The sequence below is a fragment of the Vicugna pacos genome, chromosome 19, assembly GCF_048564905.1.
Source record: "Vicugna pacos chromosome 19, VicPac4, whole genome shotgun sequence".
Lineage (NCBI taxonomy): Eukaryota > Metazoa > Chordata > Mammalia > Artiodactyla > Camelidae > Vicugna > Vicugna pacos.
In genome coordinates, this window is record NC_133005.1 from 12,293,010 (window position 1) to 12,319,326 (window position 26,317).

Here is a 26,317-nt window from a genome sequence, read left to right on the forward strand (position 1 = left end):
CACAATGACATGAGAGTAAGTGTGTCAGGTACAAAGCGTGCGTGAGCCTGAACACCTCATTTCTATTCTTCAAAGGAAGGAAGGTTTTCATATTTTTTCTTATCATTCTTTGTCATTGTTTCTGATTAAGCCAAAAAAATTTTTATGAAATAATTAAGCACTGCAATAACAGATTTTCGCTGTATCAATTACAGAAGGAATTCAGAGGGGATAGGAAAACCCACCTCTGTAAAATATGCAAAATTCCTTCCCCTGTTAAGAACACGAATACAAAATTCAACAGAGAATTCAAATTCTTGTGAAGAGGACAAAAGCCACAGAATCAAAGCAAAGTCATTATTATGACTCAATCCAAAATTCACTGGACAAACATGCTCAATGCATTCAAATAATTTTTAAGGCACACTGCAAACCATTCACTTAATTATCTACAGGCTAGAGGAAGAATTTCCCTCTATAACAGACAACATAAATCAATAGGTTGCCCCACCAAACAAGGAACAAACATCAGGTTTTTAGCAGTTCTGATAAATCAGCAAGTTTTAAAGATCAAAATCCAGAAATTTTAAACATTCATTCACACCAGAATGAATCAAGCACTTAAAAAAAAATAACCCAAATAAACTAAACACATTGATCACGTACCTGGATCAATGAGAAATTCTTGTACAGCTGGAAAAAAAGAACAGGCTATAGCCTTTTACTTGAAAAATAAAGCTACTTTTAAAGATAACTGCTAAAACACATTTCATCATTCATGTTGCCTTGAAAAATCTGAGGCACTTGTCTCTGATCAGAAAAGCAATTCTGAGTATTAGTATTTTACAATTCAGTGCCAGTTTGCTTTAGAAGAAAAAAGAAAAGCTACTGTTTCTCATCTTGCACAAAGTTTAAAGAACCTCCCTGCCTCTATCTCCTCTCATTTTCTAAGCTCATGCTCCCCAACCCTTCTGAAACAATTATGAGAACCTCTTATTCCCACCAATATGCCAAATCACAAAAGAGTATCAATTTATTTGTGTAAACATATACCTACACCTTGAACTGGAGGAGAAAGGTTTCAGAAGGCTATATGGAACTTATTTCTACATTCCTGAAATCACACACATACACGTTCCCAGAGACACAGACATATACAAACTGAATTACTGGGCACTTCACAAGCTAAGGATTTACAACGTCTAGAAGATAACTTTGCAGTTAGTTTAAAATACAAAACGGTCAGCTTTTGAAAGCCTTGAACATTGCAAAATCATCCAAATATCAATGAGATCCAATTAGCCTTCTCTGTAGAATGTAATTCCCCATGATGGCAAAGCAGACCCTAAGAAGTAGTGGATCCAAGACTCGTGTTTTTCACTAGCTATGATTGTTTTAAAACACGTTAACAGACTTAGAAAGGTATGTCCCTACGACATTTATTCGTATTGAGATGGCATATGTATTCAATTGTCTATGCAGAAAATAGGACCCATGATGGTGTTTAAGAAATGTTTTGTGTATTGAAATATTTATTTTTAAATGCAGACAAGGAGGGTGGGAATTACTCCATTGTAGAGCACCTGTTGTGCACGCACATGTTCCTGGCTTCAATCCCCAGTACCTTCATGAAAATAAATAAATACAAGTGCTTATTTAAAAATAAGAATAAATTTATATAAAAAATAAATGCAGACTAAAAACCACTGCAATCTAGGAGCCACAATTATAATAAAAAAACAAGTGTTTCTATCAAATATTGACTATACACCAATCACAGAGACAACCACAAATCACACCTGACAACCATCACGTGTGATTCTCAGGAATCCTACTAAGTAGACACGGATGAGAAACCCGGCTCTGCCGATGAGGAGACGAAGCTCGGAGGAGCCGGGGACACTGACCGTCCTGCTCCCCGTGACACCGCGTCAGCCCAGGGAAAGCGCTGACAGAGCTGCACTGAGGGGACACCCAGCTGCATGGAACCATGGGGGATTGGGGAGTCCTAGAAAATACTCAAAAGTGTTCAATGAAAAACCAGCTCAAATATATTACTCTGTGCCCCATCCTCTAAACACGGAACATGTCTGGGACCTTTTTGATGCCTCCGTGTCCTTTCTGCCATCATCAGTTACGTGCCCTCTCAGCGCGACCAGTCATGAACTGGACCCCATACGAAGTGCACTCAGATGGAAGAGCTTTAAAAGCTGTTTTATGGAGTTTGTAAGACTCTGTCTATTCCTCACACGGGCAGTCATCCAGCACTACTCACCGGTGCGGATGTACCACCTGAAATCACACCTTTCTGCTTTTTAAAATCCCTTCATGTAATACAGACTTTTAAACAGCAAAGAAGCAGCTCAACCACAGACAGTGGACATCTTTTCACCAAACGGACTCAAACAGCCCATCGGACTACCTGGAATCCCTTTTCTTCTATTAAACCCACTTCCAGGTACTTCATCTGATTGGTGGACTCGGCCTCTGAATGGCCTACTCAGAGAGATCCCATCCTCACATCCGGGGGTGGGAGAGGACCCTGCTGCTGGGAGAAATCAGTGAGGAAGATGGACATCCTCCAGCCATTTCTGCACGGGTAGAAATGCCACATGCTCAGAAATTATACCGTCAGCACCCCTGGGCTCCCATGGACTGGTTTCACATTAAGCAAACTTATGACACACTGATGCAAGAAAACCAGAAATTTAATTTATTAATGTAACAGGAGATGTGAAACTACAAACCAGATTGAAATATCGGAGTTCAACCATGAGTACAGATTCTCCTCCACGGCCCAATCTCGGGCAGGCAGTCACATGGCAAGCATGGACAGAAGCAGAGCAGGAAGGGTTTCTAGATTAACTCAATGGACTAAATTTCTGTTATAAGAACAGATCTACTGCCTGGAAAACAATTAACACCAATCACGGGGCACACTCCATGGACAGTGGCTGAGACACGACTGTGAGCACCTGTATAACTCCACTTTCCCTGTCCTTTCTGGTCTAACTGATGCAGAGGTACAGAGATCCAGGGATGTAGATACCTCTAAACACCCAAAGCCCATCCCTGGGAGCCTGGAAACCAGATAGCCAGGATTTAAATCCCAGCTCTGCCACTTACTAGCTCTGTTACCTTGGCCAAATTACTTACCCTCTGTGTGCCTCAATTTCCACACTGTAAACCTGGGATAACAATCAAATCTTTCTTACTCACTTGTTGTGAAAATTGGAGGATTCATTTCTGTAAAACTCTCAGAAAAGAATGTAGCACATTTTTGGTGCCCAACAAATTTCAATTTAATAAGAAAGTGATTTACAAGTCTCCCATCTAATCATCTTCTGTGTTTCATGACTATTCTGAGTCCCAAAGGAAATCCTTATTTCCCCTCTTATAAACTCTTGAGGAGCACCCTTCTGTTTCAAGCCACCACCTGTTTAAACTGAGGGGGGATTCCCTCCTCCCCACTCCTCTGGTCCATGGGAGACTGCTTCTCCCTTCACACCCCTGACCACTGGCCCACGGCTAGCCCTCCTCACACTAACAGATTGAGGTGTGAGTCCGGGGAGACAAGCAGGGCATATGAAAGCTTTCCTTCCCCTCCAGTGTTGGCCACCCTTAGGAAGCAGCCGTGATGCTCAGTTCCATGGCAAGACAGTCCTGTGCATTATGGGTCAGATCCTCTCAAGGGAATGCTCGCTGTGGCCCAGAGTTACCTGGGACTGCGTGAGTCTCTAATTCTGGGACATAGTGTCATGACACTCACTCTCCCACAGCCCTGAATTTCATGGAGAACATGGCTTCATCAGTAATAAAGGAGACATTTATCGCCTGCCTGTTCTTCTTTGTCATCTCTCAGTTGGCTGCTGGACACAACATGTGTATAAGTATTGGGTCCCCTTAAGCCCCAACATATATGAAGTAACAAAAAATTCTGTGGCTTAACATTGGTTCAGGGCGACTGTGTAACTGTCCTGACTCTGCTGATGCTAAATTATGTGTATAGGAACTATGGAACCTCCTCAAATATCTTTCATCATAAAACCAGCTTTTCTTATTTTCCTGTTTCTCAGTAATTGCCAAAGACTATCAAATGATGGCTTCACACCAAACAGCAGTTAAGATTATGAGCCCTCTTGTCATACACACTGTGCTAAACACTTTACATAATTTCTAATTCTCACAATTCTACAAAGCAGAAATGAGTGTCCCCATCTCACAGACGAGGGAAAAACTCAGAACGAACTGACTCAGGATCACGTAGCTCAGTGGCAGAGCATGCACGCAAACCCAAGTCAAAACACCACACCCCTTTGTATATGTACCAAATCTCCTACCACCCATTGACACACAGCGGTGGGGATAATACTTAGGGAACTCAGTACACTTTTCAGCTTTAAGGTGCTCCAGAGGCCGCTTCTAGCTCTTTTATAAAATCCCGGCTCACTGGTTTCTAACACTGCAAGAAAAGTCCGATGTTGCAACTGTTTGCACAGGAAGTCTGAAATGTTCACAGCGAGATGATAGAATAAAACTAAGACATAAGCAGAATAATATTTCCAGGTAGTCAGACATAATGGACATTGTGCTACCCTGAAGCACTAAGCAAAGGAATCAAAAAAAAAAAAAAGTTGTTTAAGACTTCCTTTACAAACAGGAAAGTTAAGACTGTAAGAAGGTGCAACAGCGCCACCTATGGCTTAAAAGGCCTTCCTGGTTGCCTGGAAAGGTGCAACACAAAAATTGCCTGTGGATCAGAAACAAGAATCAGATAACTAAAAGCTTATGTAGCACATACTGCTCTCCTAGTCCTCATGTCTTGCACTGTAGCAAAAACCAACAGACCTGTACTAGGCCTATATTCATAAAAGTCATGTCTGTATTTTTCCAACAGTAGGTAATCTAAGTATCTTGCAAAATACTTCTCAAAGAGCCAGGAAATCATAGAAGTGTATTGAAATACAAAAACATTTATTTACATATTAAAACAGCATGAGCTTTTTTCTATTAAAAAAGCTGACATGTCAAATCAATGTTTTGATATTTTAAAACCTATTAAGAGTGCAGAAAAATAAATCAAAATTTTCTTTAATCACAAAAGAGAGAAGCTTATTCCCTGAAAATGATCAATGTGGATTTTTCTAAACTTAATGCTTCTGGTCAGATTCCTACGAATTTAAATGTCTGAGTGTATAGTTACACGGCAACATGAACACTGAGTTGTAACAATACACATTCTATTTAAATAATCTTCAAGGTCGTCTGCTTAAGTCAATTTAACTAGTCCCTGTCTCAATAGAATGATACAGATTTCATTAAAACTTCATACTGTACGCACACACACACACAAAACCCTGAATCCTTGTTACTTTAAGCCATATTCATATATATCCATATTGAATATGCATCAGAAACAAGCCACCCTCTTTAGTATTCACAGTTGATCCTTCTAAACTATCTGTCATTGTGACAGCACATTTTTACTAAGCAGCTCTTGGATGCTTTGTATACAAGGCGTCTACCTCTCACAGTCGGACATGGTAAACGGCATCACTCAAATTTCACAAATGAGGAAATATACTTAAGCCATGGAAACAATGTACATATTTATCATCAGGAAAGAAAAGAGTAAAGATTTTACTTTCAATATGCACTGACAAACTTTTCCTCCATACTAAGACTACATACATAAAACAAATTCAGTCATTGTAAATTATTCTGTCAATAAGCACCACTAGAGAAAAACAAGCAACATCATTAGCAATGATTGGACTTTCAAAGCCCACTCCTATTTTGCACTATAATCATTTTTAATGTTTTGTTTTTAGTGCTTACATAGCACTAATATAAAGAAAACATAAACTATTTAAGTCATTACCTGAGAATGCAACATTTGTGAAAATGTACAATTTTAATTTATGCCACTCTGTCTCACATTCTCACTGGTGTCTCTCCTTTGAAGGCCTCATCAGGCTGAGATAGACAAAATCGGTCATTTATGGACTCACAGGTGTTCTAGAAACCACTCAATGGGAGGCTGATCAGAGGAGAAATTGAGAATGCATCCTGTGCAGCCTGGGTTCCAGCACCAAGCTAGGCACCGCCAGCTGCGTTTGATTTGGGACAAGCTGCCCACCTCTCAATCCCTCAGCTGCAAAAAGGAGACATTGATACCTACCGTCAAACACCTGCTTTGAAGTAAAACATGGGAAAAACAGTTTAGCCTTTGGTAGGTGTCCACTCACAGCAAGCTTGGTCATTATGATGATGAGGATTACTTTTAATAAGTTAAGCTAGACCAAAAATTAGAAATCACCATAAAGGAGAAACATTTTAACTCAATAAACATTTCCTTTTGAATGGATTGAAAAAAGTTCTAATGATTTTTTTAATAAACCAAATTTTGTCCATTAATTTTAGATTTACTGGTTTATGGACAAGTCTCCAAAAAAAGAATTAGAGGCCTCTAACCTCTGAATACTAAGAAAGTAAAGTTTAAAAAAATTATGGGGGAGAGTATACCTCAGTTGAGAGAGTATGTGCTCAGCACGCATGAGGCCCTCAGTTCAGTCCCCAGTAACTCCATTTAAAAACTTTTATTTAAAAAAAAGGAGAATTAAAGGAAAAAGATGGAGGACTACAGAATTTTTTTAGAGAATCCACTCAGATTTAAGATGGGGAAAAAATATCCATTTCTCACAGGAAATCTTGAGAACTATGTAAACCGGATCTGAGTTGTCTAGTCTTTAACATTATTCATGAATTCATATTACCAAGTCTTAAAACTACCTGATAACCCACAGTGGTGATAGTGATCATAAAACCTGCCAATGCGGATCGAACTCCGGCTAGGACTGCTCTGTTCTGACATCTCTGCCCCTGAGGCCTCACCAGGCTGAGAGCACTAAATTTTGTCATTCATGAGCATCTCGTGTAAGTCTTCCATTTGTGCTTCTCAGTCTCCTCTCACCAGCCCCTCTGAGGGAAGCACTGTTATCATCTTCCCCACACGCAGATAAGGTCACTGAGGTACAGAAACTAAACCTGCTCCAGGTCACATCGGCATTAAAGGACGTCTGTATTTCTGCTGTTTTGCGATTGACAAAGGAATCTGAGATATCAATACAAGATAGACTGTTAAATAATCAAGTCTGTCAGCTCTTCACCTCAAAGAGCAGATACTATAAATTCCTGATGTAGGATGAGGCTGCCGCCACAAAATGACTCAGCTAGAAATTAATATCCAAGATGAAGCAGCGGATACACATAAATATTCATGACTGTCAACTCGTCTCACGGGTCTTGGCTCTTCACTGCCTGAATGGGGGTGAAATCCCCACCCGTGTCTGGGAGGGTAGCGCGGCTCTTCCAAGTCTCACCCAGGCTTCAAGGGCTGTTTCCCCCTACAGACTGTCCTAAATGATTAAAAAGCTCACAAGATTTTTACACCAGCCAAAACTGAAAGACATTTCTGCATATGGAGCACTTTCTCAGGCTTAAACCATTTTTGCCTACACTCAGCAAGGGGGAAAAAAGAAACATGACTCTGCAAAGTCTCTTAGCCTTACCACTCACAGGAGTTGAATGGTCTCAGCACAAGATGACCCTTCACATTACAGGATGAGAACAAAATAAAGCCGCCCCAACAACAAGCACTCCCAGAGACAGCGCTCAGCAGTCTTCTGCACACTCACGGTTGTGCAGCCCTCACCACCATCTATTTCCAGAACACTTCATCACCCCAATAGAACACCCCTGTCACTAGCAGTCACTCCACAACCCCCCTCCACCTAGCCCCTTGCAACCATCATCTGCTCTCTGCCACTGCATGAGCCAATTCTGGGCATTTCAGATCACTGAAATCAACAATATGTGGCCGTTTGTGTCTGGTTCCTTTCAGTTAACGTGCTGTTATCAAGGCTTTCCCATGTTGAAGTGGTATCAGCATGTCTCTTTTTTTTTGAAAATGTTAAACTTTATTAGAAGGTGGTAAATACTATCAAAAATAGTAGAGTGGGGTATAAGGGGTGGGGTTTCAAAGGGAAAAGGCCGGGTTGAGCAGTCAGGGTGGACTACCCAGAGCAGATGGCTTTTTTCATATTCCCCTTTATTTATTTTTTCTTTTTTATTCACTCTTATGTCTGAATAATATTCCACTAAATGGAGATACTACATTTTGTTCTTTCATTCAGCAGCTATATATGGACGAGGTCCAGAAGAATGAGTGTAAGTGGTGGCTAGCAGGGATGGCATTTAAGCAAAGGGCAAGATGTGCTTTCAAAAAAAAAAGTGAACAATCAGAGGCACAAGGAAATTCAGCGCGTTTCTGAGAAAGTGCATGGTTGCTTCAGTAGGACTGCCATGCAGGGCTGTGGGGGATAGTGACAGGAGACACAGTGAGGGAGTCACCTGAGAATATTCCCCACTGCAAGCAGCTCAGCCAATTCTCCTCCCTCATCCTGTATTTTGGAGACATTTTTGCTAGCTTTTCTCTTATTTCAAGTAACAGGACTTTAGTTACACATCTGATCATCTGGATCAGACCACATTAGCTCCAAGCCACAGAAAATCATTCACTGACTGGAGCAGCTCCAAGACATAACATTGATGGACCAGGGAGTCCTGCAGCATCCCATCCTGCAGGCACAAACCACACATGTTCCCTGGTGATGTCCGGAAAGTAAAATGCATGGAAATATCTCACTGCTGCTGCACGACATCTGACCACAAATTGCCCCCAAATCATGCTGGCACAGCACTACTCAACCCTCGCACTACCCAGAAAAAAAAAAAAGAGAGAGAGAAAAGAAAAGAAAAGAAAAGAAAAGAAAAGAAAAGAAAAGAAAATATAAGAAAAGAAAAGAATAAAGCTAAGAAAGCAAATTTAGGCTCTTCCATTGAAAACCAGCAACCATCACTGCCAGTATCTGAGCTGGAATGATCCTGACTTCAAAAACCACTGTGCAGTTACTATTCAAACGTGACAGACATATATGTATTTCACGTAGATGATAGTACAATAGGATTTTTCTTTTCGAAATTTCCAGTTGCAACAATAGCACAAGAAAGTTTATGTTTCATTTTTTAAAAAAATCAATTATTTTCCACTTTGTTAATTTTGAATCTATTATTATTTTATAAAGGGAGCTATGCTGCAGATTATAAACCAAATATCTGGCTTCTGCAAACAAGACCTATATGACTTCACTATTTCAGAGCAAGCTTTAATGATGCTTTCAAATTGGGGGCGCTCACTAACAGCTCTTTAAATACTGTCAAAGATGTGCTATTATGTAATGCAAAGGGTCTACCTACACATCAACTCAGAAACCAAAGAAACTACACGAAAGCCTTAGTTTATTATTTTAAAATATTCCTATTATTTTGAATATTAAATTTCTTAAAAGATAAGATATTTTTTGAGAAAGACATCAGTTGTATTAAATTTCCTCTCACCAAGAAAGCAATCTTTATGAAGAATTACTACCCCTATGAAAATCCAAAAGACGGGACGTTTCTAGCTAAGTTAACTTACAGATCTCAACACAAGCCTAAATCCTATCTGCTCTCACTTGAACGAGCCCAGCAAAGTCCTGGGCTACTCTGGAACTTAGCTCTTCTGTTACATATGTTGGCAGAGCTAAGATCATCACACAAGGCAGGGAAGGAGAGAAGAGGTAAGTCCACCTGGCGGCCTCCATCTGTTTACTTCCAGCCACAAGGTGTCGCTAGAGCGACCCCGCTAACAAGCCCTCCACATAAGGAAACCCGGCATCCACTCTGCCCCTGCGGTCCCCAAGCAGCCCCGACGCCCCTCTCCCACTGGTGGCCTCCGAGCCCGTGAATGGTCTTCTAATGACCCTCCCAGTTGGTGACACCCTCCCCCTCTTCCCCGCTACACACACACACACACACACACACACACAGCCAAGGCAGCCTTCCCAAAGCACAAATTTGATTATATCTCCCCCACTTCAAACTCATCAGAGGCTCCCTGGTAGAGTTCTAGCCCCACCCCCGACCCTGCTTGCCCATCCTCACCTCAGTACCAGGTCCCCAGTGACCTCAGGGGCCCCGTGACCTGCTGCTACTTCCCACTAGACTCCAGGCTCATTTTAACTGTTTGTCAAGGAAGTCTTCCTTCCCTCCAACCTCCGCACTTTGGATTAGGTGCCCTGCTGTGTTAATAAAACATTTTAATCTAAGTCAACTTCTGACACTGCTAAGCTCTCAAGAAGCAAGTACATTTTGCTTACTACTGTGGGTCCACCCCCTCTCCCCTAGACAGTCAGAATTGCGTGTGTTGTGAATAAAAGAATGAAGGGGTGGGACTCAAAAGGACAGGCAGAGCTGCTCTCCTAAGGGTCACTTCCTGCTGACACCCTTCACTGCCTCTTCTGTGTCAGTTCTAGTAAAAACCAAGCTCCTCCAAAGCCCTCCACCCCTAGGCCCTCTCCAGTGTCCTTCAAAGCAGGGTCACCCACCACCCTGGACCACACAGGGCAGTCTCCCCGTGTCCCCCCCACAAGCCTCCAGGCCTCTACCCGGGCTGCTCCTGCCACCTGAGTCACCCCCTTGATTCCTTCCCCTGGCTGACTCTTACTCTGTCCTCAGAACTGAATGTAGAGCCAATTTCTTCCAGGAAGTCCTCCCTGATGATGTCCTTTAGATCTTGGCTGGGCTCCGTCTACAGCAGCACTGCTTGGCGACCAAATGGTATTTGTCCACCTGCTCCTATGAGACCATGACCTCTTGGAGGCCACGTGGGAAAAAGGAGTGAGGTGACAAGAGGGGTGGGAAAAGCAAACAGGAAAATCACAGCTCAAGTCCCAAATTCAAGGATTCTGTCTCAGATAAAAAGAATAAACTGTTTCATAAGTGTGTCATTTGGCTATGATTTTTGTGGCTCATGGAAAACAAGAGCTTGGTGTTCAAGCCTGAAATCCAAGTTACATGTAAAGAAATGTATATATTCATATCCAAAGGAAACCAGAGCTGCTCAACAACACTTTGCAGTTAAAATCCAAAGGAACTTTGATAAAGGCAATCTCCCTCTCTCTCTTTATTTTTATTTATTTATTTTTTTTTGGTATCATATAGTTTTAGAAGTATTTGTATAACTAAGTGATGGCTGCAGCCTATGATTCTGCACTGGAGTGTTTGGGGCTAAGGAAGCCCAGATTACATGCACTGTGTAAATGCAATCACACCAACACAATGACAGGCGCCCTAGTGGCTGAGCTGAAGTTCCAAAGCAGAGAACCTTATGTTGGAAGACAGCTCTCAGTAGAAAGTAAGAAATGCAATGTTCTGTACTCAATTTCATTAGCTTTATGAGCCATTAACAGATAGTATGTCTTGTCTAATGAAACCCCAAAATATATTGTCATCTTCGATTTTCTCCATCTGACTGTTTTATGCTAAATTTGGATATCAAACCCTCACTCCATACGGAAAGCTCAGGCCTTAGCTGCAGCACAGTTACATCCCGTGGAAGAAAGCCAATCAAGGGAGAACAGGAGAGTTTCCCTTCAGAAGCTGCTAAGTGTGGTTTTGCACCTGTACGTCATTTACAACCACGCCATCGTCAAAGGAGTAAGACCTTACATCTGTGGGGCAAAAAGCACTGCGGTGGTTCTGAACCATGAAAGAACACTGAGCTTTGTGCAACAGTCCTGAGGCACTTAAAGCGTACTTTCTCTGAAAGGCTCCGAAACTGACTCACTTCACCATTTCAGGTACAACCGGAATTAGTAGAGAGAACATGCCCTTGAAGTCTGACAAGGCCCTGCTGGAATCCTGCTACAGCATTTACTAGTCGCTAAATGAACCAATTCCTTAAACCTCTGAGAAGTCTTCCCAATCTTCAAAACGGGGCTGCCACCGCCCACTTGGGAGGCATGGATGTGAATGCAACACGCAAGTAGGGCGGCCGACTGGTACGTGACACGGGGCCTGGCTAGTTTCCCTCCGCTGCCCTTCTCCCCCTTTAAACTTGCACTGTTCCCCCTGGTAAGGGTGAAGCCCCCGGAACAGACTGCCCGATTCTTCTGTGTATCCCCGGATACATACCTTACCCTTAGGAGGTCAGAAAAACAACTGCCTCCTCCCCAGTCACTATCAATATTCTTAAGAGTCTGGGTTTTTTTAACTCTATGTTTCAGGGAGACTATTCAAGAATTGTTCAACCACCTTTCTCCAGGTTGGCTCCTCTCCCAACGCCCATCCCTTCTTACCTCAAATCTTCTGTCTGATTGCCTTTTGTTCGTGGGAAAGAGAGTCTGCTAGGGTGCGGACTCCCTAGGCCTCCCTCCCTTCATCACAGGAGAGTGTGACTACATTCTCCCAACTCCCCACTCCGACTCCAGCTTCTGAGGAGTTTCCCCTTCTGGACCCTGCAGCCTCTGGATCGTCCCAAGACGCGCACACGTGGCCAAAACCCTCTCTTCAGATTTCTTCCTGGGTGGCCCTGCCCACCCCCCAGAACCTTAAGGATAAATGCCATTGCTCTGAAAATCACAAACGCCGCTGACTGACACACCAAAGCTGCATGGTCCGGGCTTTCCTCCAAACCAGGCACAGCCCTGCCCCCCCTCAGCCACAGTCTGCACCTCTTGAGATGAGCTGATCCACTTGCACGGCTGTGAACACCAGCTAAGAATGACGAATCCCAATGTGTATCTCTAGTCTGGCTCCTTCACCTGAGCCCCAGGCTCAGAGACACGAGTGCCTCTTGGAAGTCCTAACTTGGATGACAAATGGCATCTTAAAAATGCCATATGTCAAAAAAAAAGGCCTTATGTCCACCATTTACTCTAGACTTCGATTCCTGGCAGATACCTCCCAGGCTCCCCATTTTAGTAACAGCCCCAGCACCCACCTAGGTGTTTGAGGTCACATTCAATTTCCACTGTTCCCTCCACCTGGCCCTGCCCTGGAATCAGTCTTGTTATTTCTGTCGCTAAGCCAGTCTCAAGTCTGGTTCTGCAGGGAGCACGATGGAAACCCACAAGCTCACAGCAATGTGCACTGAGTCACAGTCCTCCGAAGGGAGTTCCCTGGAGGGGGAGGCATCTCCTGCTGCCAGTCACCTCAGAAGGCACTGGATTCTCACAAAGAAGGACCAGAAGAAGGGACTCAAGGATCTCCCGTGGTCTGAGGTTTGAAGGGCCCGAGTTCTGGGGGAGCTCCTAGTTAGCTGACACTCCTGTCAGTGAGCAGATGAGGATGGTAGGAACCCAGGCAAGTCTGTTCTCACTCCGACCCCTTTTCTCTCGGGAGCCACGGGAAAGGCCAGTTTCCAGGGCACAGACCGGCCATCACAGATCCCAGCCTGCATTTGCCAACCCAGACAGCCTAGACTCCTACTTGCGACTCTTACTTCTGTTCTGTTCCCCCCCAGAATGTGATGGACTCTTTCAGAAAGTCTGGACTGTCTCAAGCGAGACCAAGTCAGTGAAGGATGAAGTGTCCACATTTGGACCAGAGCATGAAAGGAGAAACAAGGCCTCATGTCCAGCATGACGGTGGTGGCCAAGCCCTTTCCCTGGGTGAGATGAACCAGGGTCGGGGTGAGAATGCAAGGTCCCTTCACGGCTGACAGGGGTGTTGGAGACTCACTACCGCAAAATAACGACACGGCCGTCAGTGGTGGACATCAGCTGCAACAGACACAGAGTCAGCTATTTACTGCCAAAAAGGGGTAAAAGTAAAGGCCGGTGCAGGGAGGCCTGCACGGCTGCTGAGGCAAACCACAGACCCGGCTCTGAATGCCCACTGGCTGAAGCAGAGAGGAAGCTACGGTCCCCTTTAGCGGTCCCTGTGTCCACCAGATCCAAGTGAACCAGTTACTTAGGACAAGGCAATGTTTTCCTGATACTTAGAAAAACCAGCCTCATAAAGGGAACAAAAGAGTGGCATGGTTTTAGGCCCGCTCCTGCCCCTCTATGAATGCAAAGTAAAGTAAATGGCACTGGGAAGGTGAATGCAAAAAAAAAAAAACCAAAAAACAAAAAACCGGTGACTGCTTCCTCCAACAGCGTCCCCTGCAGCTGCTCACCCCCGAGCCGGCCACTTCCTCACCAGTGACCGCCGGCCAGGAAGCGCCGTCACGCACGTCACACAGTGACAGCCAGGAACCGTGTGCCGAGCACGTTTGTGTAAAAGCCAGAATCAATCAAGGTGCTGCAGATTTTGACTTTCCAAGTTTAAATACTCCATGAAAAAAATCCCTCAGCAGCCGCCTAAATCAATTCGCATCTCACTTCTTCAAAATAAATAAACAAAATTAGTAAGAGAGCATTTGTTACCAAATATAAGGACGAACTAACAGGTTCCTCAAAGCAAGGACTTTAACAGATATCAAACTCCAGTGGGTGATGTGCTAACATAGCAAAAATTCCAAAAAAGTAGAAAATAAGAAGATGACTAAGATAATATACGAATCATGGCAACTGTTAAGTTTTTGCTTTTTAAAGCGATGGAGACGGCACAGAGGGCGATCTGGCTATTCCAATGCAGGGTGTGCACAGCCCACATTTTCAGACCCAACAACATGCTCATGGGGTGGTATAAGGGAAAAAGGAAAATAGAAAAAGGAAAAGAGGAACAGCCAAAATTAGAAACACACGAGAACAAAAATGACTTTGACAGCATTTACAAGATATTACGTCAGTGTGATGAGGACAGGGATGCGGGGAAGTTGAGACCCACCCTCACCTCCTGATCCAGGAAAGGCAGGGGCCTGAGGGGAGCGATGCTGCCGGGGGACCCCAACGTGGTCAGCGCCCCAAACCAAAACTTCACCTAGATGCATGTAGACAGCTTTTGAGCTACAAAATGTGTTCGCATTTCAAGCTGGACAACTTTACTCACTCCCACCAAGAGGAACAGGGGAGAATTAGGTTCTGCTCATGAACCAAAGCATTCTTTAAAAAATTAATGACTGTGTAATAGTAAAAGCAACAATGGAGTAAAAGTCACTGGAGGAGAACGTGCTTGACCCGAGCTCACTGGCCGCGTTATCTCACTGACTTTCAGATGCTGGCTGAGCCCTTATGGTACCAGAACAGACAGACCCACCAGGAGGGAGGTTTAATGCGCTGCTGTATTTTGATGCCGGCAGCCATGCCTGGTACACGAGGTTCTGGGTAAACAATGGTGACAGTGTCAAACACTATGGGCTAAGCACACATCCAGCTACTCCGCCAAATCCCAAGGGCAGACTTCAAAAGGCAAAAACAAGCTGGCATTCTCTGTTGGCTCTGCAGAATCAGAGCCAAGCAGTTGCTGAGCAAAAATGTCACCAGTGCCTCCTATGACAAAATAGGAGGCACTGGCGTGGGGCTGGGGCAGGGCTCCAGGCTTCCACTGATCACCCACCAGTCTGTCCAGGGGGTGAAGGAGGTCCCTGCTTACATTGCACCGATGCACCTACCTTGAATGACGCCTTAGGACTCAACAGGAGGTGACAGGTGAGGTGAACGGAGCCAGCCTTGGTGTAGCACGGTTCTGGCAGCTATGCCCTCAGCAGTGCCCAGTTTCCTAAACCTGACACCTCATCTCCAAGGAGCAGAAGTGTAGTGTGGGCATGTAGATCACAGGGCCCTGTGAGGACAAGTACAGATCATGGCCACGACATGCCTCTCCCCTTCCTTAAGCCATAGAGGAATGTCCGGGGAGGAAGTGAAAATTATTCCAGAGCCCGCCAGGCACCACACGCAGGTGGCACACGGATCCCCTGTGTCTGTCATTCACAGGACTGGTGTGGATTTTCTTTTTATCAATTCTCTGGCATCTTCTCCTCCATCTTACCAACAATAAGAAAGTAGAATCTGACCTTAGAATCACAGAGAATCACAGAGCCCCTCCTGCACAGCGGGCCCGGCAGCACGTGCCATGTCCTCCGACCGTCACCTGTGGGACCACCATGAGCGCTCTCCAGACTCAAGGCCCGAGGCCGTACGCCGGGGGGACACAGCTCACCTCACTCTCCCCAGTAAAGGGGGACCACCTCTCGGCAAAGACGTCTCACCCTCTTCTGCCCGAGGGACAGCTTGAAAGATACACAGGGAAACATAGTAGAGGGTGAGGGGTTAGGCAGCCCAGAAGAGATCATCTGCACTTCCAAGGCAGAGTGGGGTCTTTGACCTAATCACAGGGACAAAGTGAGGACGAATTTTTCCCTGCTGTGTCCCATACACCGTGACACGCCTTTCCCTGCATAAGGAGCTAATTCGGAAGCCCCTGGCAGTGTTCCTGATGTCCTAACTTGGCATGGTGGCTGTCAGGCAGGGGAGAGGGCCTGAGCCGTGCTGGTGCTGGGCCTGGGAGGCAGGAGACATCGGCTCCACCCTGGGCTCAACCAGCACCTCGTTCTGCGTCTCGGGATTCAGAGTCTCATTTATAAGCAAAGGGATGAAACTGTCCCAGGACAGGCTGTCCAACAGGAATGAAATGAGAGTCATGTAAATAACGTTTCCCAGTTGCCACGTTTAAAATGTAAAAAAAAAAAAAAACCAAGTAACTGATTTTAAGAACAGACCTTACTTATTCTACTGTATGTAAAATACTATCATTTTGACGTGTAATCAATATAGAAAGTAACAAGATAGTTTATATTCTTTTTACTAGACAAGTTTCAGCGTCTGATGTGCATTTGACCTACAGCACATCTCAGCTCAGACCAGCCTCCTCCCCAGCACTACTAACATCAGTAGCTGTGGCTACTCTATTGGACAGCAACTCCAGGGGTCCCCCCAAGTGTCCTGGCTGAAAAGGGGGAGTAAGTGTCCACACTAACCCTAAAAGGATCTCTCTGAAACAAAGGCGGATTTAGTTTTAAACGTCTGAAAACCGGCGGGCTACACCTCCTTCCCACCTTGGCTACAAGAAAGCCCTCCTCCTTGATGATCCCATTCTGGATGTAGGGAAGCAATCTTTCACACAGCCAGGGTGGCCCGGCCTTCAGGTTGACTTGCCTGCTGTCTGTGTCCAGTCCCACGAAGTCCTCCTTCTCAAATAGGATGTAGAGGAGGGGGGTCTTCTCCCCAGAATTTTCGGGGTCCCCATCCAGCCACTTGGACTTGGGCAAGATGAAGAGTGACTCAGTGAAGTCCTTGATCCTCTTCTCCACCACCCTGCAGTCCTCGTAGATTGAAGGCCACGTCGGTGTGCAGCTGCTCGGCCACCTCCCCATACAGCACAAAGACAAAGAGCTGAGAGTCGTAGAGCGTGGTGCCATACAGCTCCTCTGTGTTTGGAGCTTCTAGAAGGTCTTGGCCAAGACGCAGTCAGTAATGGTGACAAGACCCACGACATTGCGGTCGGTCTGGAAGTCACTCCATCCATTCTCAGGTGCATAGAGATACCTATAGTAGATACAGAGTGCCCACTGGGAGCCGCACGGTCTGATCTGGCTCACCAAGGAGATTCCATTATAGATGCAAAAGAAATTCTCTAAGATGATCCCCACGGGTTGGACCACAATCGGGAGAGTCTGGTGGTCCTCAGCACACTGCACGTAGTCAGGGGCGCTCATGTTGCAGGCCCTGCCGAGAAGGGAGGGTAAATCGATGTACATACTGTGCTGTGGGCTGCGGGCCTCACTGGGATGCGGCGACCTGGTGTGCACCAGCCAGAAGGCAAGGGAAGTCCAAGCAAATCGGGGATAAGTTTGTCCTCAGCGTCTGCACATGGCTACTGAAGCTCAGATCACATTACCCAGCTTTTTGTCTAGGCTTCCATCCCCTGCAGAAAAGGATCATTTCTTGTTTTATGTTTCCAAGCACCTAGGCAGGCCCTGATGCAAAGTCAGTGCTCAAAACTGCTGAATAAATGAATGAATAAAGGAACTGCTTCCCCACCCCTCAGCAGGATATAATGCAAAGAACCATAGTAGGATCAAAATATCTGGATTTCAACGCCAATTTATTTGAACTCCTAAGGTGCAGAATAATGGGTAAGAAAACTTGCTTTGGGGAGGAGGGTACAGTTCAGTGGTAGAGCACGTGCTTAGCATGTTCAAGGACCTAGGCTCAATCCTCAGTACCTCATTTTAGAAAAATGAAACAAATAAATAAACTTAATTAACCCCCTCAAAAAATATTTTCTCCATTCAAAATTCAAAAAAAAACCACCTTGCAATTGACACAACATTGTAAACTTGACTATACTTCAATTAAAAAAAAACTACTTGCCTTACAAGAATATATCTGGATTATGGAAGTTTGCAAATGTAAAATGCCTAGGGTACCACCTGCATAAGAAGAAGGAACTGTACAAATGTACTATCCCTCATTTATGAGCTATTTTTCCTTTGGGGAGATTATAACCTCTCAGAGATATTTTTCTCATATTAAAAAAAAAAAAAAGAAAACATTACCTGATTCTCCATACTGCTGAAGAATCAGATAACCCTATGAAAGCATCTGACCCACAGAGTTTATTCAATAAATGTTTGTTGAATGAATGAATAAACAAGCAAAGTGAATGCTGCTCCCTGCCACAGACCATCATAATGGTACTGCTTGGAAATGCCAAGCCCACGTTCCACCCAAATCTTCACTAACCACGTGGGTGACCTGGGCAGACCTGTGTGCCTCTCTCAACACCAGTTTATTCATAAATAGAAATGAGGGCAATAACACAAACCTAAAAGGGTTAGTGAGTCACGAATGAATAGTACCCCAACATTGCAAGATGGAACTATTAAAGAAAATTGGGCAAAGAGTCCATAGGTCCCCTCCATATTATCTCTTACAACTACATGGGAATCTACATTACATCTAAAAATAAAAAGTCTATTATTTTAAAGAGGCTATTGAGTTTAAATGAGCTCACCGTCTCAAATAAGGAACACACAGTACAAATAAGACAATGCGCAGCCCATGAGATGCACTCAGTAAATATTCCCACTGAACCCACTGGTCCCTCCAAATTCAGAGCATGAGGATGTGTCCTCGTGGCCAGAGGCCACTGCACCTGAAGCTAACAAAGCTAATGGTCCCCACTTTCAAAAGCCCCTGCCACCAACTTAGGTCTAATTTTGTATTTGTAATTTTTTTTCTTTTTATAAAATAGAAATCCCCAATTGCATAGCCTTCAGGTCACCAAAACCTGACCACAGAGATCATGATGGCAACCCTCCTTGGTGAAACAATAAAATGAAAAGCCATTTCCACAAGACCTCTGTGTAAATCTACTAGGGAACTTCATCCTGGACTGAGAGGAAGAGGACTGGGGAGGAGGGGGCAATCTGAGGCACACAGGCCCATGGGCCACCTGTCCCACGATGGACATTACACTCAACCCTCACCCTCCAGGAACTTCAAAATACACACAGACAGAGTGATGTGGACAATATATATGTATTTTTAAAGAAATTCCGACTCTCTAGCAGGTCTTGTATCTACCGAGACACAAATGGCTTATGTGTATAACGTTTCACAAAAGCCTTAAATCATTACCACCCCAACTTGACACATTAAGAAACTAGGGATAGAGGTTTATCACATTGTGCAAGATTAGAGAGATGCCACATCAGACACTGTATTTAAACCCAAGCCTTTGCTCCAGTGCTCACACAAGAAAGTGTGACATACTGCCCCTTTCCTGCCCTCTCCCTGCAATCAATCTCTGAAGAGTCTTTTCTGTGCCACGTGGAATCACAATCACATCAATTTACCACAAAGAGCTATGTGACTCCTTGGAGGACGTGTCAAAATCTAAAGGGTTGTGATGGGAGGAGAGATTTGAATTTTCTGTTTCTCAAAGGAAACATGGCTTTAAAAGAAACTGAAAAGCACTTATCTAGTCTAAGCCCTCATTGTGCAGAGAAGGAAATGGAGGCTCAGAAGAGATGAGGAAAGGGACTTATTAACAAATATTGCCTCAGTGCAGCACCAAGCCAGCCCTGGGCCCTTCTGGGGGAGTACCTGGAAGGCCCAGGAAAATGACTGTTAGAAAAAGGAAAGAGAAGAAGCATACAAGGCCCTGTCTCTATACCACCATACCATGAAGTTCCACCAAATTATCCAGTATTGGGTGCAGCCAAAATTTATGTGGGCTAAAGAGGTTATAGAAACCTGGAAGTCTCAACCATAGTGGAAATTCCAACTTTTACTGTTTTTTTCCAAGTTCAAGCATCAGTTCAGTGGGCGCTCCATACGAGGGACTACACGAGGCCTGGAGTTCTCCCAAATACAGATCTCTATTATCACGTGTGCAAACCACACACAGGCCCACCAGAAGAAAAATGCCCACACATAAGATGGAACTACTGAAACAGAAAAGAGCCAACCAGCATATATTGCTAGCAAAAACGGTGCTGCTAGAAATAGACTCATGGACATAGAAAGCAAACTGTTGTTAGCAGGCAGGAAAGGGAGGATTAACAGATACACATTAATAAATATAAAATAAATGACAAGGACCTACTATATAGCACAGGGTACTATTTTCAATTTCTTGTAATGAGTTGTACTAAAAACAATCTGAAAAACATTTATATACATATGCATAAGCTTATAACTTAATCTCTGCTGTACATCTGAAGCTAACATGGTAAATTGACTACACTTCAATAAAAAATAATTTTATATAATAAGTAAAAATAAAAGCAACGCCATAAAAAAAAAAGTAAAAGAACACGGTAATCCCCTTAGCTGTAGGTGGTGGAGAACTCTGCAAGCACCAAGTCCACTCGAACACTCCAGCACTGGCGGTCACTCATTCTAACCATCAGAGAATCACTTGGCTTCTACGAGGTTACTTTTCTCTTCAGTGAAAGGCTACAGTTGCATCTAATGATGTATTGAATCTCATCATTCACAAACCCAAGAATTAATGAGGATTTCCCATAGGCCTGGCTCTGGACAGATGAAAAGATAGGGTCCCAGATATATTCATGTGTAGAAGAAGTTTATGCCATAAAGACATTAATTCTTCCTGCTTTGATAGACAGATTCATTGCAATTCTGATTAGAATTCCTCCCAGATATTTCATGGAATGTAACAAGTTAATTTATGGTCAGGAACAGCCAAGAAACTTCTTTAGAACCACCACTGGGAAGGGGTGGATAGGTCATGCATTTCAACTGGTCTTTCTGATGTGATGAAAATGTTCTGGAATAATAATGGTTGCACAAATGTGAATATGCTAAAAGCTGGTGAATTGTAACATTCAAGTGGGTGGACTTCATGGTGTGTGAACAATATCACAATAAAGCTGTTATATGAAAAAATCCTTCTTGCCAATTATTTTTCCCTCTATACTACTAGTCTGTCCCACAATTTAAGTAAAACAAACAAACAAAAAAAAACAAAACAAACCAGATTTTGCCAGGAGCTCTTTAGGAGTGCAATGTCCCTGGGTCTCCAACGCCTCGGGTTGTGCTGTTCCTGTTAACACACAATAGCTGGGCTGGACTAGTTAGGGATTATAAGTATCTTTTTAAGATCGTCTCACGTTTCACCCTGGGAGTGAATGATGGAGGATGAGACAGCCTCATGCCTTCAGCTCATTTTTAACTGAACAAAGCCCTGCTTTCACCACTGTAATCCCTCTCAGTATAAAAACATGTGACATCAACAAGCACCGCCATCATAACACCTGAAAGTGTTCAAGGTACTTACCTGGGGCAGAAATTCTGATCAAGGAGACAGAAGCTCCCTCAGCACTGCCGCTCCCTTTTCCCGACTCCACCAGGAGAAGCTGGGAGTTACAACCGCGGGCTCTCAGCCTGGGGAGCAGCGCCCACGCCGCTAATCTGGACCTCAGGGATCGGGAAAGAGAGGAAGGCAGCCCCGGGGTCGCGGGGCAGGGAGAGCGGGGTGGGGGACGCGGGCTGCAGCCCCGCTCGGAGGCCAGCCCCAGCCCAAGCCGCCCGCCCCGTCCGGGTGTGCAGACCCCGCCCGCCCGGGACACAGCCCGCCCAGTGGTGGGGACGGGTCGGCGGCCTAGGAGAGGAAGCCCGGGAGGGGAGGACTCGCGGGCGGGAGAGGGGAAGCGGACGCCAGCCGCGGACTGAGGGGAGCCCGGCTGGGCCAAGAGGCGGCAGGGGCACAACTGACCCTGGACAGCTGTGGCCGGGGCGCCGGGGCAGGTGGCGCGGGCAGAGGGGTCTGGCCCGAGCAATCCAGCTGAACACACGCTGACTGGCGCCCTGGGGGGCTGTGACACGCCGACCGCCCTCCCGCAGCCGCCTCACCCCTTTCCCGATATCCCCTCACCTTGCACTTCCACAGCCAGAGGCCCCGGCCCCAGGCAGTAGCCAAAGGCCTACAGGGCGACAGAGCTGAGAAGCCATTGGGGCCGATCCCCGGCTCGGAGCTGGAGCTTCCAACCCGCGGTCCAGCTGGCAGCAACTGCGCATGCGCAGGAGGGCCAGCGATCCGCTCTGGGTCCTGAGAGAGAAGGGGAACCGAGGGAGGGAGAATAGGGGAGGAGGAGGGGAGGCGGGGAAAAGTGGAGGGAGACACATGGACAGGAGGAGCAGAGGGAAGGCAGTTATCTGGAATTGGGAGGGGAGTAACAGAGATGGGGAGAAAGCGTTTTACCTCTTGTGGCACCCCGAAGGAGGCAGCAGTCCTGCCTATTACACCCTTCTCTTACCCGTCATTGCCCACAGCTCATATTTTACGTCCCTTGCCCAGCCCTCCAGCTAAGGTCTCTGCAGAAACCCTACGGGTATCACACCCGTTGCCCCCACAAGGAGCTAGGTTTACTGTTGCTCAGGGAACCAAGCACCCACAGGTGTTGTTTCTCAGAACTACCTTGGGAAGAGTACATATTCCCCTTTTACATGCTGGGAAACAGGCAGGCACGATCTCTGCCTTAGCTCCACTGTCCCAAATGTTGGGCTGGCAGGGAGCGGGAGGTAAAATGTCAGAGCCCCAGAAGGAGCAGACTGCCTGAGTGTTGGTGTAGAGTCCCCATCCCTCCTGGGTAAACCACACCCCAACCTCGGGGAATCATCAAGGGCTCACTGTAGGCCCCTGTGTGTGGGAGAGCTGCCCTCAGTCCCAGTGTCCAACTTGCTAGCTAGGTAGAAGTGTTATTGAGTCCAAGTTCATTCTCCTCAGTGCAGGACAGGCCAGTAAGTTGGGAGGCCAAGTGTTGGGGCATGGAATAGCAAGTTTCTTTAGACCTAGATGGCAAACTAATATCCTGGAAAACCATCTCCCCAAGTCAGAATTCAGGCTGCTTTCCTATGTGCTTGGTTTTTGCAAACTTCTTGGTGTAGGAATTCCTTCTTGTTAGAATCCTTTGTTCTTGCAGCTATCTCCCTGGGTCAGATCCCTGTAAACCTCCAACAAAACAAACGTTATTTTCTATTCTGCAGCGTGTTATCTTTATATGATTGGAAAAGTGTTAAATACCCTTAAAGGTCAGAGCCTTCAGAATAGGCTCTCCTGTATATTTTAGGCTCTAGGCAACATTGTTTTACAAGCAAGAAGAAGCCTAGGAGACAGAGCACAGGGTTAAAGTCAAAGGAACAGATCTAATATGGAGTCAGATTTCTTCTTTTCTATTACTGTGGCAGAAGCCACTTGAGGATTTAAATCCCTTTAAGTTAAAAATAAGTAAAACTTTTAAGGAATTTACATACATTGGTGGGAACTTGCATAGCATATCTGGAAAAGCACACAAAGGATTGTAAACATTGGCATCTCCAGGGAGGCGTGTAAGAACAGAGGATGAGGGAAAACTACTTTCACTTGAGTATTTTTTGCTCTGTTTGAATTTTTTTAACCATATGCATATATTTCTTTTTCAGTTAAAAGAAATGTGTAATGGAGCAAAGGAGTAACTAGTTCAGCAAATACAGCAGCCATAGACTCACTGAGTCATCATTTTCGATTTAAGCCAGGAAGCATTGACTGTCTCTCTCCTATGTGCCCAGTGCTGTTTTAAAACTATTTTATATTTTTTTTTATAAAATAATAACATGCTATCCCTCACCCCTGCTCAGGGCTGGTGGGAAACCAACTGAGTTTTTATTGAGTTGTTTTCCAAGGAGTAGAGATGAGTTATAAACAGAACACAACTTCAGGGCAAAACAGGCGGACTAGTTTTCCAGCAGGCCAGATAGCGATGACCGGTTTTCAATAGAGGCGCACAGAGGCTGAGAGAGAAAGCCTCCAGGACCCTACAGAAAGCTGCCCACAGTGCCTTCCCCATGGCACTACTGAAATAGGAAAGAACAAATCTGACTCCATATTAGATCTGTTCCTTTGACTTTAAACCTGTGCCTTGTTTCCTAGGCTTAGTCTTGTTGTTTCTGCACCTTTTGTGAAACAATGTTGCCTAGATCCTGAAATATACAGGAGACCCTACTCTCAAGGCTCTGACTTTGAAGGATATTAACACTTTTCCATTCGTATAAAGATAACAAGATACAGAATAGAAAATAACATTTGCTTGTTGGAGGTTTACACGGATCTGACCCAGGTGAAGAGCTGCAAGAACAAAGGATTCTAACAACAAAGAATTCATACACCAAGTTTGCAACAACCAAGCATTCCCGCTTCCCCTTTTTAATATAAGAAGAGCCTGAATTCTGACTTGGGATGATGGTTCTCCAGGACATTGGTCTACCATCTTCTCTGCTGGCTTTACAAATTAAAGCCGCTATTTCTTGCCCCAAATCCTTGTCTCCTGATGTGTTGGCCTATAATGCACGAGTAGAACAAGCGTGGACTCGGAAACACAAACATACATTGAAAGTACGCATTTGGTATATTAAATGACCTGCTTCCACTCGTATTCCTGAGGTTTTCTTACCTTGACCACTCCTACTATATTTATGAAAAACCTGTCATGTGGACACATTTCCTTCTCTAGCCACTACCCTTCCATGTAAAAACTGGTGCCAAGAAGGCAATGGAAGTTGCTAGAAGGTATTACCTGGCCAAAAAAGAGCAGAAGTGGGTTCTGGCTGATGTTCAGGAGCAGGCCGGGGCACCTGACAAGATGTCATAAGTACGGATAGACAGCTGGGCACCAAAGGAGAAGCTTCTAAACTTCCATGAGGGACTTGTTGGATAGGAAGGAACAGTCTCAGACTATAGCTCTGATCCCACCACGAGCTTCCTGGGCAAGGCTGGGCAAGTCATTTAAATTCTCTAGACCCGTGCTGTCCAACACGGGAGCCACCAGCCACATGCAGGATTATGATGTTATTCTGTAGCCAGACAGAATTATAAATAAACACTTTATTGCAAAGGGTCAGCAGGTATAATATTTAAAAACATTATTGGTTATCTTGCCCTAACAAGTTATTTTTGTATGTCTAGCTTTCTGTGGGTTGTAATGCCTGCGACTAATGTTTCCCTTACAGTGAGGTATTTTGAAATTATAAGTTACTGGACACAGTACACTCATATCACAGTTGAAAAAAACTGATCTAAATAAGCAAGGTGATCTGACTTAGTAGTTATGAGCAGGGGCTCTGGGGCCAGCCTGCATAAGTATTAATTCTCACTCTCCCTCCAGGGAGTTCTGTGTGAATCTTGGACAAATTATTGTTGTTGTTGTTGTCGTTGTCGTTGTCGTTGTCGTTGTTATTATTTGTGCCTCTTTTTCCTTACCTTTTAAATAGCGAGGAAAATGTAGACTCTATCCCCTACAGTGTTGGCAGGATTAAATGAGTAAACGTCTGTGCTGCCCACTTCCCTGGGTTTCAGCATTCTCCAGGCAATCAGTGCAAAATGCAGTGGCATTCTCCACTGTCTTCGTCAGTCTGGGATTCTGTAACAAATTACCGTGTGTCGGGTGGCTTAAACAACCAGCATATTCCTTACGGTTTGGAGGCTGAGGCTTTCAAGGTCAATGTATCTGGGAGAGGATTGCCAGCTCGAAGATGGCTGTCTTCCCACTATCTTCATGGCCCAGAGAGGAGAGAGAAGCAAGCACTTTGGGGCCCTGTGTAAGAACACTAATACCATTCATGAGGGCTCTACTCTCATGACCTCATTTTATCCTACTAATCACCTCCCAAAGGCCCCGCGTCCCTATATCATCACCCTGGGAGATGAGGTTTTGACATATGGATTTTGAGGGGATGCATTCAGTCCACACATCAGCTAACTCTCCCAAACATGCAGTCATCAAACCTGTAGCTAATTTCAAAATAATGTTTATATCTCTCTGCCCATTTCCATTCCTACATCTACTAACACTGAAGCCCTGCTACATTTTATTTCTTATTTTCCTTGTAGAGGTTTAATTGATTCCTCTAACTCCAAGGCTTCGCTCGCTCCAGTCTGCTTGACAGCCCTGCCAGGTAGGTCTTCCTTAAAACACCTTCCCACTTCACCTGGTTGTTTTTTAGGT

General features: G+C 44.9%; 1 protein-coding gene across 2 annotated transcripts in view; it reads right to left on the reverse strand.

The window, feature by feature from the left end:
- LOC140687380 (trafficking protein particle complex subunit 9-like) overlaps positions 1-25,684 on the reverse strand; it is a 71,103-nt gene extending 45,419 nt beyond the window's left edge. Inside the window, exons 1-5 of one of the 2 annotated variants that reach the window (XM_072943810.1) lie at positions 25,573-25,684; positions 24,890-25,166; positions 22,213-22,493; positions 21,616-21,694; positions 17,472-17,730 (exon numbers count right to left, since the gene is read on the reverse strand). In XM_072943810.1, coding sequence (XP_072799911.1) covers positions 17,690-17,730; positions 21,616-21,694; positions 22,213-22,493; positions 24,890-24,962 — 474 coding nt within the window. In that variant the 5' untranslated portion in view covers positions 24,963-25,166; positions 25,573-25,684 and the 3' untranslated portion in view covers positions 17,472-17,689. Of the gene's footprint in view, positions 1-17,471; positions 17,731-21,615; positions 21,695-22,212; positions 22,494-24,889; positions 25,167-25,572 lie in introns of those variants that run through there. The other variant, XM_072943811.1, reaches the window with a different exon arrangement.
- Between the last annotated feature and the right edge of the window lie 633 nt (positions 25,685-26,317).